At 37.7% G+C, this 13,576-nt stretch overlaps 1 protein-coding gene across 1 annotated transcript in view; it reads left to right on the top strand.

Annotated features, from left to right (window-relative positions):
- Positions 1–9,788, top strand: part of WASL (WASP like actin nucleation promoting factor) — a 50,556-nt gene extending 40,768 nt beyond the window's left edge. The window contains exons 8-11 of the mRNA XM_053978141.1: positions 270–423; positions 3,487–4,007; positions 5,497–5,605; positions 7,018–9,788. Of these exons, the coding sequence (XP_053834116.1) occupies positions 270–423; positions 3,487–4,007; positions 5,497–5,605; positions 7,018–7,079 (846 nt within the window). The 3' untranslated portion in view covers positions 7,080–9,788. The remainder of the gene's footprint in view (positions 1–269; positions 424–3,486; positions 4,008–5,496; positions 5,606–7,017) is intronic.
- The last annotated feature ends 3,788 nt before the right edge of the window (positions 9,789–13,576 follow it).

The following is a 13,576-nucleotide window of genomic DNA, read 5'->3' as shown; positions in this document are numbered from 1 at the left end:
TGGGATTTTATAATGTGATATAAACAGTTGGAGTAGAAGGGAAATATGCAAGGGAGACTGTGGGGGGGAAGTAGTCAAAACCTTCAGCTTTTCATGCAGGGTACTTACTTCTGCTAAAGTCATACTTTCCAACTCAGAGACACATGTATCACCTTGCTGTTCCTTTTAATGATATGGGTTGTGGGTATTTTTTTTTCCCTAATACAAATGATGTCTTAAAAATATCTGCACATTCCAAGCTACTTAAAACTAATGTATCTGACTTGCAGGTGAACAACTTAGACCCAGAACTGAAAAATCTATTTGATCTGTGTGGAATTTCAGAGGCTCAACTAAAAGACAAAGAAACTTCAAAGGTCATATATGATTTCATTGAAAAAACAGGAGGTGTGGAAGCTGTTAAAAATGAACTGCGCAGACAAGGTGGGATTCCTTTTATTTCCATGTAAAAATTAACAGGGTGTTTTTTTGCCTTAAGGATTAGAGTAGAAACTGTTGATGGTGAGCAATTCTTGATTCTCTTTTCTGGGCTTCGTGTCACTGCAGTTGCACGGGATCATGTTTCCATACACTATGTAAAAATGTTCAGCCATGACCCATGATAGTACCTTGTCCTTGAGGAATAAGGATATTTATGCCAATTAAATAATTTCCAGTAGCACTTAGTCTGAATGAAAAGCTACACAGTATGTTTGATACAGTCTTTTCAGACTGTGTACGTTAAATGTTTATTTATAATCTTAGTCTTATAAGTAAATGAAAATGTTGGAAGACATAATGCTGTAGTGGTAGTAGATGGCTAGCAGGTGTGTATGCTGCCTGTTTACACTGGTAACACTTTGTAGAGAGCCTTGCAACAGCTATGGACCTGCAATTTTTATATTTTTTGAAGTTAGTTTTTTTCTAATTTGAAATTAAAAATACTAGTTTTGAGATTCTTCTGCTGGGAAAAAATTCTCAAATAAGCGCTGCCTGCCAAACCTTTAAATGTGACCTCAGCTGATGCATTATCTAGTGGAAGATAGCAAGTCAGTTTAAAATAACACTGCCAGTGTCAAACTTTCAAAAATTTACTTAGAGCTCTTCTCAAGAATTATCTAAGGTGAAATTATAGTGGTTTGAAAGCAGTTAATGAGTTGTTCAGTTACTGAAGAGATAGAGAATCAGGATACAGTGACTTGTTACATTTATTTCTTAGGTCCCCCTCCATGGAGTGGTATGTACTTGAGCTGGCATCTAAGCATATGCTTCAAAGTATTCATGCTATTGTGTGATTTCTTTCCTAGATGATACCTTAGTCTGCACCTGTTTGAATGCAATATTAAAAATTATGTTTGAACTTCTTAGTTAAATTGCAAACAGAATTCCCAATTATGATTTTTTTTCTCAGCAAGAAATCTGTCAACTTCTCTACAGAATCTTAATTCTGTTTAAATGTTTACAAGGTTGTTGATTCCATATTGCTAACTTTAAAACTAGTTTGAGGAGACTTGCCTTGGAGTCTTATGACTAGCTTAAAATATTTTTTAAATGCCTGTTTTTCTATTTTGTATGTGTTAACTTCACATTATGGCCATTTGCATGTATGCAATTAAAAGAAAAACTGCCTCATCTCTAATATGCATGATGATAATCTACCTTCTGTGCCTTTTTGTAGAGGTAGATAAAATATTTCAGTATTTCATTGCGTTTATCCACAATTGCGTTATTTGATGTATGGGCTTGACTGCTGTTTGAAGTGTTCTTTCTCAAATGAAAAACATTTTTCTGTGTTTATTGCAAGAATTTCTGTGCTTACATATTCACCCTGCTAGCATGCTGACTAGAGAGTTGCAGAAAAGCCATTCTGCTGAGATAGAAATTATTTTTCTGTTTTCCCTGCTCTTTCCCTAGTTTTGGTACAGGTGGTTATTTTTTTGGTGACAGTACCATCTATAGATGATTACACAAATTTTATTGTTAATATCAGTGTACAGATTAATGTACATTTATAAAAAAACCTAAGATTATTTTGTTGCTTTGCTTGTACCATCTGTTTGAGGGGGGGGAGGATCACTTAATAATGCTCTCACCTTGCTGTTCCTCCCTCAATTCACTACAGCTGAGTGCAGACAGGCAGCATGCTGTTCCCACAGATTGAATGTGGCATATCTCTCTAGTTATAATGCGAATAAACCATTTCCCCACAGGAATACCTAATTCTCGTGTTAGAAATCTAGGGTGACTACAGACTCTGGGGCCATGAGTGTGCCGATTATCTCCTCAGGACTGCAAAAACCCGTCTGTAGTGCTTGGCGGGTTGTTACGCTTGGTATTACCGCCCTCCAGTGGCCCTAAGCGGAACTACAGTCATATCAGCCAAAAATGGCAGTTTTTAAAATCCAGAATGTTAGCAGTGTGTCTCTTCGAAAATACATGGTATTTCAGATGCAGTTCTCTCTGTGTTGTTCTTTTGAAGGGGTAGGAAAAAAACAGCAGCTCGTGGAACTTAAGAACATAATACATGCTTTTAAGAATTGTATCTTTTTATAAAGAGAAGCAGGGAAGGAGGCATTGAGGTACTAGTGACTCCTGCTTCCCCAAAATCCCGTTTTTATGGATGTTCCCTTCTCTATGCCAGTGCAGTCAGTCTGCTTTCTTTGCCAGTAACATGAAGGGGATAATAGAAGAGGTAAAGAAGTATCTTCTTGAGTGTAATACCCTTTTTGTTTTAAAGGCATGTGAAATCAAACATGAATTTTCCTAGTTATATGATGGCAACGGGATTATTAAGTAGTTATGTATAGCAACCACACAACCTAAAGTACCGTGAGCCATTAGATGCTTAATGGAAGAGGAGATGAAACAGTGCTACTTAAAATGTCATTAGCAGAATAAGTACATTTCAAGGCCACTTCACAGAGAAATGATCCAGTGTGTAGTCCTAAAGTTGGTTCCTTTTGACAGACCCTGCCATAAAGATACTGTTAGAAGTAATTTTCAGTAAAAGAGACTAAGAATCTGTTTATGCTGCATTATAATGCATTAGTGGGGGGGGGGGGTGTTACTAGAAGATATTGCTTTAAAAAATGCTTGCTTCTGTAATTACTTAATAAAATAATGGATAGATTAGAAAGTGGAAATTCTGTATTTCACTTCAAGTGTATTTTCTGAAGAGTTTTTCTCTTTTGTTCTGTCCTAGCTCAACAAAAGTTTACAGAATTCTTCTGAACTTTAATCAGTCATTCTAAGTCTTGTACCTGCTTCCTGTGGTGGTTGACTCTTACAAAATACAAAACTGACATAGGCTATGTTTAGCTTGGTTTGCCCTATAGACATGGCTTATATTCAGCTGTATCCATTTTAATCCAGAACTGGTAAAATTTGCACAGGCACAGAGATCCTTGCAAAAGGCAAGGCACAGCCTGTGTTCTTTTTCTGCTGGTCTCTGAAGGACTTACAGGTATTGAGTAGCAGGTAATTCGAAGTTGTTTTGTTTCATTTCAGCTCCACCTCCACCACCACCGTGCAGAGGAGGACCCCCTCCCCCTCCACCTCCTCCTCCCCATAGCTCGGGCCCTCCTCCTCCCCCTGCTAGGGGCCGAGGGGCACCACCTCCACCTCCTTCAAGGGCTCCCACAGCAGCACCTCCACCCCCACCTCCATCTAGACCTGGTGCAACAGTGCCCCCACCTCCTCCCAACCGGATGTATCCTCCACCACCACCAGTGCATTCCTCATCTGCACCATCCGGCCCTCCTCCGCCCCCACCGCCACCAGCAAGTGGGTCATCTGTTCCTCCGCCCCCTCCACCTCCTCCACCCCCTCCTGGTCCTCCTCCGCCGCCAGGCCTTCCTTCAGAGGTTGATCACCAGCTTCCGGTTCCTGCGGGAAACAAAGCAGCTCTCTTGGATCAAATCAGAGAAGGAGCTCAGTTAAAGAAGGTAGAACAGAACAGTCGACCAGTGTCCTGCTCAGGAAGAGATGCACTGCTAGACCAGATACGACAGGGTATACAGTTGAAATCTGTGAGTAAAAGCTGCTTCTCATCCAGGTCCCCTTTGGACTTGCAAATGCAGTATGAACAGTAAAATGTGGCTCTGCTTTGGGGGCTGGACTGTAAGTTTTAGAGTTTCTGAAGCGATGACTAAACAGTAGTACTAAGAAAACGCGAAGAACACACATTTGCTACAGATGAGTTTTGGTGCATGAAATTACCTTTTCAAATTCATTTCTCACTTTTGAGTAAAATCTGTAAATCCTACTATGAAGATGCCATAGTATCATGGCTGTACAGAACTTTTGCAAGGATTATTAAAGATCGCTGGTTTCCTGACTATTAAGTTAAATAATCTAAACTGCAGGGGGTGAGTTTAGGAGTAATGGTAGTGGAAGACAAACACTAGATTTTATTAGTTTATTTTCATCTTAAAATGAACCTGTGTCCCGCAAATGTTGAGGCTTGTAAGAAGGTGGCTGCCTGTGACATTCACATTCTCTGGACAGAGAGACATAATTCTGCCTCTCAGGAGAAGCACAGAGAGAAGAAGAGAAAACAATCTTTAGCTACTCCTTTGTTTTCTCCATGTAGAATTTAGTATAGAGATTGTTTACCTGAAGTAATTACTTCATTAGATTCTAGTAAAAATTATTTACATTCAATAACCAATTGAATCCAGCTGTGTCTCAGACTCTCAGCAGAGAAGTCATGAGTTGTTAGTTAATAAGTAAACAAGAAATATGTATATAGAATAAAATAATCTCTTTAAATAATATATTAATGTAATATAATATAGTTTTAATAAAGCTATCCTTCAACCTTCTAATCTAGAACCAAACATCATCATTTCTTCCCAGTCGGGGGTGCCTTTTTTACTATAGCTGCCTGTGTTTTGACAAGTGCTGCCCACAAGAGTTGCTGTAGCTTTCCCTGCTGCAGAACAGGCTATTACTGTTTCTTACTGATGCCAATGATTATCTTAAAAATAATTTCTTAAAAACTATTTTGCCTGTTGATGCTTATTTTTTGCCAGTCCTCTGCACTTGAGGCTTCTGCTGTAAGAAGTGTAAGGGTGTGTTCATATTTATTTGCCATTAGAGGTAGGCATTATCAAAGTTAATTACTTCAGAAGGGATTATCAACCCAAAGCAGACTCAGTTTACAAACCCAAACAATGAAAAATATTTTGTGGTATATTCAAAAGATAATAAATAATGGTTATGCAGCCACACAAGTCATGCTTGTACAATCATATTAAGAAGCTTTCTTTTAGATGAGTGCTCACTTCATCAGAGCTTAAATATTTAAACTTGTGTATGACTAACTACAGTTCTGTTACATGGTTGAAAAGTTGACTTTTTTTAGTAAAGATTTTGCAGTTTGAGCTACAGGAACAAGCTGTTCCATACTTTCTTCTGGTGGAAAATAAACTCATTAATTGTACAAGGAAGTTTGTCTCAAAATACAGAGGTTCTGTTTTGCTAATTGCATCTTTCTATTGTAACCCTTTTTCCAAGGTATCTGATGGTCAGGAGAGTGCACCACCTACACCTGCACCCACCTCAGGGATTGTGGGTGCTTTAATGGAAGTTATGCAGAAAAGGAGCAAAGCCATTCATTCTTCAGGTGCGTCTGATGAAATTTTTCTGACCTCACAGTGTCAGGTTTTCAAGAGTTAACACTTCTGTTTATTGTAAAATGCTGCTGGAGAAAAACATGGATTCCAGCAAATAGTGCAGGGTAGACTGCTCTCGGCGGTGCCCTGGTGATGGGGCGAATGGTTCCTTCACGCTGCTTGAAATTACTGGGGTCTAGCAACTCACAGGAATCCTTGACTAAGTTACTAAGCAAGCTTCATATCCTTAGAAAAACTTTGTTGTTGTTGTTGCAACTGACTTATTTTTGTTTACTACTGTCTGATTAAATAAGTGGTCACAATATTTTGGAAGAAAGTTTTCGATGCTTTCTGTTTGTTGACACTGAATCTCTCACCATTATTCAGCTCCTGCACTGTCAGTTCCTGTGGGCTTTGGCTGCCACCTCCTGGATAAGGAACAGTGTTACTTGACTAGGCTTCTACCAGGACTGAATCAACTTTCCGTGCTTAAGTGCTGGGAAAAATTAGGGCTGCAAGAGGATTTGCATTTCTCAAATGCCAGCTTGTAATAAATGTAGTTCAGTAGCCGCAGTGCAGCTGTTTGGGTACATCTGTTCTGCTTAGGCTTTGATACATTTCTAGAGCTTGCCTTGATAGCTGGATATGCAGTCTACAGAGCATCTGACCAAGTGCAGTATGGTTTGTTGATATGCTGCCCTATGTGATAATAGCCAATTTTAGTACTTAATATAAATTAAATACCTAAAGGGAGCTAAATGCTCCCTTATAGTTTTTTCCTATGGGAAGGAAATGCTCTTGTCCAACAAATAAGTAGTTTAATTTTATCAGGGTACATTTTTAAAGTATGATGTATATAAAAAAAGTGGAAGGCTGAATAAAGTCAACAAGCATTGAGTTTGAAGTTGATGTTCATTACACAGCTTTGAATATTCCTGTATCCACAATGGACTTTAGCTCACCAGATCTTTTTTGGAGGGCTGGTTTTTTATCTGCTTGTATAGTAAACAAATTCCGTCATGTAACAAACCTGGGGAAGCAGTTCTTATATTCCAGAAATTAATATGTTCCTGAAGTTTAACACCCAGTCTGGAACAAGCTGGCAACTTGCACATTCTTTAAGAAGCAGTAATAAATAGTAACTGTTAAATGAGAACTTCTGATTCTTATTCTTTAGAACAAAACACATTTTTCCTCTGTGAAGAAAAGAATGAGTAAAGAAACAAATTAGATTTAACTTCCAGCTAGTAACTATCTGAACTGGATGTCATGTCTAGCAGTCTTAAAATAGAATATTACTAAATGTATTGTCATGGCGACCTTGAACTGATTGTTCTCTTTTCAGAAAATTGTGATAGAAATTAGTAATACTTTTATCATGTTAATTCTGTGTTTGCAATAACTTGCTTTTCCTATCTTACAGATGAAGATGAGGATGAAGATGATGAAGAAGACTTTGAGGATGATGACGAATGGGATGATTGATCGTATATTATTATATATATATTTTTTAAGGTGAATGATATACTAAACACTGCTTTCTGTCTATGGATTCTGTAAAATTATCATGTAAATGTTCTACCAATTTGCTGTATATTTTTGTTGCCTTTTGCTTTTTTATTAATCTGTGCAATACCTCATTTAATCTGTAAAGGTTTGTCATAATCCTCTACAAAGCTACTCCCTGTTAATGTGTGCAAGTTTACACCTGGATGATCATGTACATGTGAATACTTTCCATTCCATCAATAAGGGAGTTTAAATATAATATGTGAGACTGACAAAAACCTTAATGTAATTTAGTTATAATGCAAGAAGGAAAACACTATTTTCATACCCTACTTTTTCTGTATCTAAATTTTCTTATTAAAGCCTAGTATAGCACTATGTTCTTTAAGTGATACAGCTCTTAGTTTATTTAGCCCCTTGATTTCAAATGAAATGTTATATGAATGTTGAGGCTGGTTTATACTATTGCATGGTTTCAAATACATCAAAACATTGCAGTTCAAATCTTAGCAGTATGCTTTACATAACAGAAAACCACTGCAGAAATGCACAGCTAGTTGTGAAAATTACCTTGCCCTAACTATAGTACTGACTGCTATTGAACAGCAGTAGTAATTAAATTCTTCAACGGGGGACCTCTATCTGAACTTAAACAGGGTGGCTCTGTATTGTCATAGTGGTAAAGGCAACTTTGATTCAAACAAGTTCAACTTTGGTTGGTTTGTTTTGGTTTGGGGTTTTGGGGAGGGTTTCTGGGGGATTTTGGGGGGTTGGATTTTGTTGGTTGGGATTTTTTTTTTTCTTCCCTGCTCTTTCTTTCAGAGTGAAGATATCTAAATTACTAGGGGCTGTACTGGAGGCTGGCAGTCGCTACAGCTTGATCTATTTTTAAAATCAATTTTTTGTGGTTTTTAGGCTGAAGGGCTGCATTTAAGGCTTGCTTCAATAGCATTTAATTACTTTTTTAAATTTGTAGGACATTGGTGTACTAATAAATACAAGTGGTATTACTTTGCAGTCTTTGCTTTATGGTACACAGCAGATGCTGAAACACCAGTCCTACATCCTGTAGGTTGGAAAGTCATTAACTCAGAATTAAACACTATGGATAAGTACTGAATTTTATGGCAGTATTTTGTCTTCATATGTTGGCTTTAAGACCAAGGGTTGTGATGAAGATCAAGAACTTGATTCACAAGAACAGTATTTGAATAAGTGGACAGAAAGTGGGATTTTCATTTCACAGCTTGCACATTTATATACATTGTACTTTGTAGTGCAGTAAATATTGGCACATCTGCCTATTATGAAATACTAATCTATGCTAAGTGGGTATTTAATATCTGCAGCATTAATTACTGTACTTACTGTAATTTTCAGGTAGAAAATCTTTTTAAAAACCACATTATCTGACGCAGAATGTTTAGTTAAGTCAGTTACATTTGGAGTGTACTTAATACATAGTGTCCTGGGTCTTTGACTGTAGTCAGGGTAACAAATGAAATTTAAGTTATCAGAAAAGTATTGACTGAAACCCAGTGTTGACCTGATCTTGACAGGCTGGACCTGCATGATACGGCTTGGATTTCTAACCCAGTTATAACCTAGTCTTTAGCAAATTAATTTAGTCGTAGGAGGAGAAAAGAAAGTTGCTGAAAAGTAGTGGGAGAGGTAAGGTTGTAGTTAAATTATTCAGAGGATGCTAGCTTCCTTCCAAGAGTAATTTAAGCACATAACTTGAGGAAAAAAAATTGCCAAGTGGTCTCACTTTCTTGCAGTAACTTTCTCATTGGCCTCTGCTGCTGGAAACACTTCTGCTAGCTTTGCTGCTGTAATGGCTTGAGCTTTGGATCAAGTGCAAGTGCAGCCTGGTGTAGCTAATGGCAGTGGAGTTAGCAACTTGTGTATAAGGAAAATATTTGTATGGCTTTCATATAACTTCGGCACTGCACTCTTACTTTTATTGCATATAGGGCATTTTAAAATTAAGCAGATGAGGCCTAGAGGTTTTCCTAACATGCTACTTACTAGATATGTTTAGCTGTTACGTTCCCAGAATTGGAATTTCTGTAATATAGTTAATAATTAAGCATCACAGTTCATTAATCAAATTTCTGTTCTGGATTTTGGGAGCTCTGAAGTTGCATTATTGAATAAAACTTTTATTTGTAGATACTGGCCAAAGAAAGTTTTTGGGTTTTCTATTTCTTCATACAAAAAGTACACTCACACCTGTGGTGTCCAGGTTAATACTTACTTTCAAGTAGTGTTTGTTCATGATAAATTTCAGGCATCCAGACTGTGATGGCAGTTAAGTTAGTCATAGCTGCATGCTTCAGCACTCTGCCACTTGCACTCCAAGCAGAAGACAGCAATTCATGATACTGGTGCATTGTTGCTAAACATTGTAATGAAGGCCTCTTATATATTCTGGTTAATTGACTGTCCAGATAGCCTTAGAAATTAACAAACTAGCATGAGGCTTTTGTATCTCAACACTCTATGTGCATAGACAATATCAGCTAGCCACTTGTACGTATGGAATTCATAAGAACTTCTCAATCATTCAGTTTTCCATTTATCAAACTGAAATTTTTAGTATGTGAATTTTTGAAATGTACAGTGAATAGGATGTTGCACTGGTGGCAATTCATCATGAAGCATAATAAAATTAATTTGACCCGACTAGTGTAAAACTGTGTGGTTTTTAAGTGCTGATTGTGGCACAGGTTTAAAAATAGATCTCTAGATTGATTACACACTTTAAAAGTGACTTTGGCCACCTGGCCAAGTTCACAAAGCAGTAAATAGCCACTGTCAAATCGCAGTAGTTTCATGTCTCTGGAAAGTTGGATTGTGCTGTTGAATAAACACAATGAGTAAGAATGTGACACCCTGTCCTCCTGGCAGATCTCACCGCTGCTAAGCAGCCTCCTTGGAAACAGCTACGGCTGCAGGCAAGTGCAATAAACCAGCAACATTTCAAGGTCAAACAAACATGGGATCATTAATAAACATTCTAGAAGAAGTTCTAAATAATTAACTCTTGTCAGTGAATGCTCTGATTTAACCTGGATTATACAGATGTAAATCTTTGTCCTGCAAAGAGGAGATCAGGATACTTCAGAAGTTTGCTTCTCTCTCCTAAAGCATCTGAAGAGTCCAGCATTTCAAACTGTTACCTGGTGTACGCTTTGTTTTGGGGTTTAGTGCTTATCTGATTTCTCAGCCTTAAGCATGGGGCAAAGTTGGAATTGTTAATTGCAGGATGAGCTGAGGTTTATAATCATTTCCACTTCAGAAGCAGAAGGTTAAAATATGCTTTTGAAAGGAGGCTTTTTTTATTCAACAGTGGTTACTTTCCAAATTAAGATTCTTGTAAGGAGGAAAAGGGAGGAAAGATCCTATTGCTTTTAAGACTGTTAGCAGTCCACTGCAACAGCCTTTATCTAATCATTAGAGGAATTCTTGGTCTAATTAAAGTTCCTGAAGCTTAAGTACAGTGATAAGCAGCTTTATTTATAGAAAAGTGAAAATGGTTTAGGGAAGCTTAGATGATACTCAGCCTTTGTCTCTCAAAGGACCAGTGTTATCCTCTAGCACTGCAGTGGGGACTCCTGTTGCTATGTATTTGTTTACTGCCTGGAATTTTCTTGTGAGTGAGAAGATGGAAAGGATGGGGTAGTAAGAACTAGAATGTGAGCTGGGGAGGTTTAATACTGTGTTTTAACTACCTTGTCAGTGACTCTAGCCTGACAAGTCTAAGACAGTCTTTGAAAGTTTAAGGATGTTGATCCAGTTGTGAAGGAGCCTTTTTGGTTTTTTCTTTTTTTTTAATTGCCAAATTGCTATGGCTTGTCTGCTGTACTGTACTTGAAAAAAAATAAAACATTGGTTGTTTGAAATCTCAGGTTTGAAAACAATTCAGATACATGTTGAGGAATAGAATCATTGCCAAAATATAATTAGTGGGATGTTTTTCTGACAAATTTTATTTTATCCTGAATTTTACAGTATTTACAGGTGTAACCTGCTAAAAAGAATTAGACTAGTAATTTACCAGTTACTCAAATTTTTATCTTACATACTTTTAAGTAATAACTGCAGGACTTACCCATCTATAAACAGTGCCTGATATTAGGAAGTTTGATATGTTACATTTATTGTGGAGTTGTTTTTTTTTTTTTTTTTTTTGATCTATTAGTATCAACAAATATACTTTTAAGGGTTTTTTTCTTGTGTTCTAAAGGGGTTTTGGAGTTTCTCTGGAGTGAAATTCTTGAGCCATTACTTAATGTGTGTGCTTTTTCCTCCCTGAAGCTTCATCATCTTGAGTTTGGTTACTTGTGGAGTATGAATTCTAAATTTATTACTTAAGGACTAGATGAGGGAGTGCAAGTTTTGCTTGAAAAACAGCCATTACCGGCTGGTTTTTTTCTTGTTTAAAAATGAGCCATTACCAGCTACTATATTTTTGTATGCACCACTTTGGGAACACAATGAAATCTGATGTTTAAAGCTTAAGAAATAGGGTGATGGTTGTATCATATATCAGGCACAAAGTATTTGCTTAAATGACATTGGCAGGAACACAGAATTGGGAATTGGCTCTTCTGGATGTTGATGCCAAAAACCAGGGATCTGCTGGAGCATCTGAGCTAGATTTGGAGCACTTTGTTGGTAGATGGGTCATTCCCAGATGCTCAGGATATAAGATGCATGGACTGACAAACTGTTGAGAATCTTGCACATTTTCTGTTCTCTTTCTTTTCTGGCTAATACAATGGAGTAGTAGTCCTTTGGACCAAAATAGTGCTTATTTAATAATCCAGAGAAGTAATCCTCAGAATATAGTCACTAAGAATTACGGCTCTCCAACTGTCAGCAGAGAATCTGGTGCTTTTTTTAAATTCAAAATGAAATGGAAAAAGCAGACCACACCAAACTAATATAAAACATGTTTTCTGTGGTTCATCTCCTGGGTATGAATGTGAAAGGCCTATGGTTAAAGCAGAAATCTGCTAGTTAGTAGTAGTCTTTTTTTGCCTGTAGTAGCTACTAGTATCTAATCCCTAGAGAATATGTTACTGAACTCACCTGCTGTGTCTGGTAAGAAGTGTAGGAGTTTTTGGAGAGCAAACCTCTCTGCTCTCAGTTGTGTTCACAGTGCTCAGGCCTGCAGTTGTTAGAAGAAAAATAGTATGAAATCATTCTGTAATTTAAAGGATCTCTTTTGTACTGTAGTATCTTCTGTGCTTGCCTTACAGGAGCTGGGATACTCTTCTGACTCTTACTGCACTAATGTCCTGGATAACTCAGATGTTACCACATCTCAGCCCTTACTACTTGACAATTTTTGTCTTCACTAATAATGCCCCTAAACCTGGTAGAAATACAAGTTAGCGCAATACAGTTAGCACAAATACCTTCAGCAGCTTACAGCACACAGCTGTTGTTTAGCACATTTCAAGGGAACAGAAGTTGTTCTGATTTTCTCTTTGAGAAAATAATGGTCTTACCTATATACCAAGGTGAAGAACAACAGATCCTAAATGACCAGTTGGGAAAAAACCATGCTGGTTGCTCTCAAGAGCACTGAGAGAGGTGGGTGGCTGATTAAAGGATAGGTGTAATCCAAGAAGCATTCTTCAAGGAAGCAACCCAACATAGATTGCTGCTGGCATAGAAAACAAAAAAAAATACCAATACCAAAGTCTTTCTTTGGTAGTGGGCACATTACCTGGTTCATTGTGTGTGCTCACTCTCCTGACTATGAATGTAGGAAACCATCCACACATTGGGCAGCAACCAGTCAGGCTGATCATCATCATTCCGACATTTTATATATAGGATATGCATCCTCAGTCAAGCTGCCTGTCCAGTCTAGAGATGATACCTGGATTGGGAATGACCTCAGAGCAGATTCCTTGTACTTTGTGCCCTGGATGATAAGTTTTACCTGAGTTAACTTCAGCTATGCTGCAGTGGGGGAGGATTTGGTGAGACCTGTGTATTCTGCCAAGCAGAAGTGAATTGTCACAGTGTTACTTGTAGACACAAGGTATTTTTGTTTTCTGAAAGGCTGTAATTTCAACCTGCTGACTGAAATGAAATGCTGTGGTAGATCAAGTTGTTAGTTCCATCCCTTGTGTGTTCAGTCAGAACAGCCTTTCTGTTGGTCCTAAAATCCTCCAGAAGAGTGATGCAATATGAAATCATTTAGCTATGAAATTATTACAGATCTTTCTAGTTCCTGACTTTCCACCAAAACTAGGTTATATGCTTCCTTCTGTCCTTCCCCAAGATATTTTCAGCACTAAACCTCTTAGCCTTTGGCCCATTCTTCAAATATTCCTTCTCTGCCTAGATAGAACTAGTGCCTTCTGCAAGACAGAGTGAAGTCAAGCTATCTGTACATTTGCTGCTTTTCCATTCTTTGCCATAAAACAAATTCAGGATGTTAGCAGGAGGAC

Source organism: Vidua macroura, chromosome 5 (assembly GCF_024509145.1).
Source record: "Vidua macroura isolate BioBank_ID:100142 chromosome 5, ASM2450914v1, whole genome shotgun sequence".
Taxonomy (NCBI): domain Eukaryota; kingdom Metazoa; phylum Chordata; class Aves; order Passeriformes; family Viduidae; genus Vidua; species Vidua macroura.
This window is presented reverse-complemented; position numbering and strand designations above follow the sequence as displayed.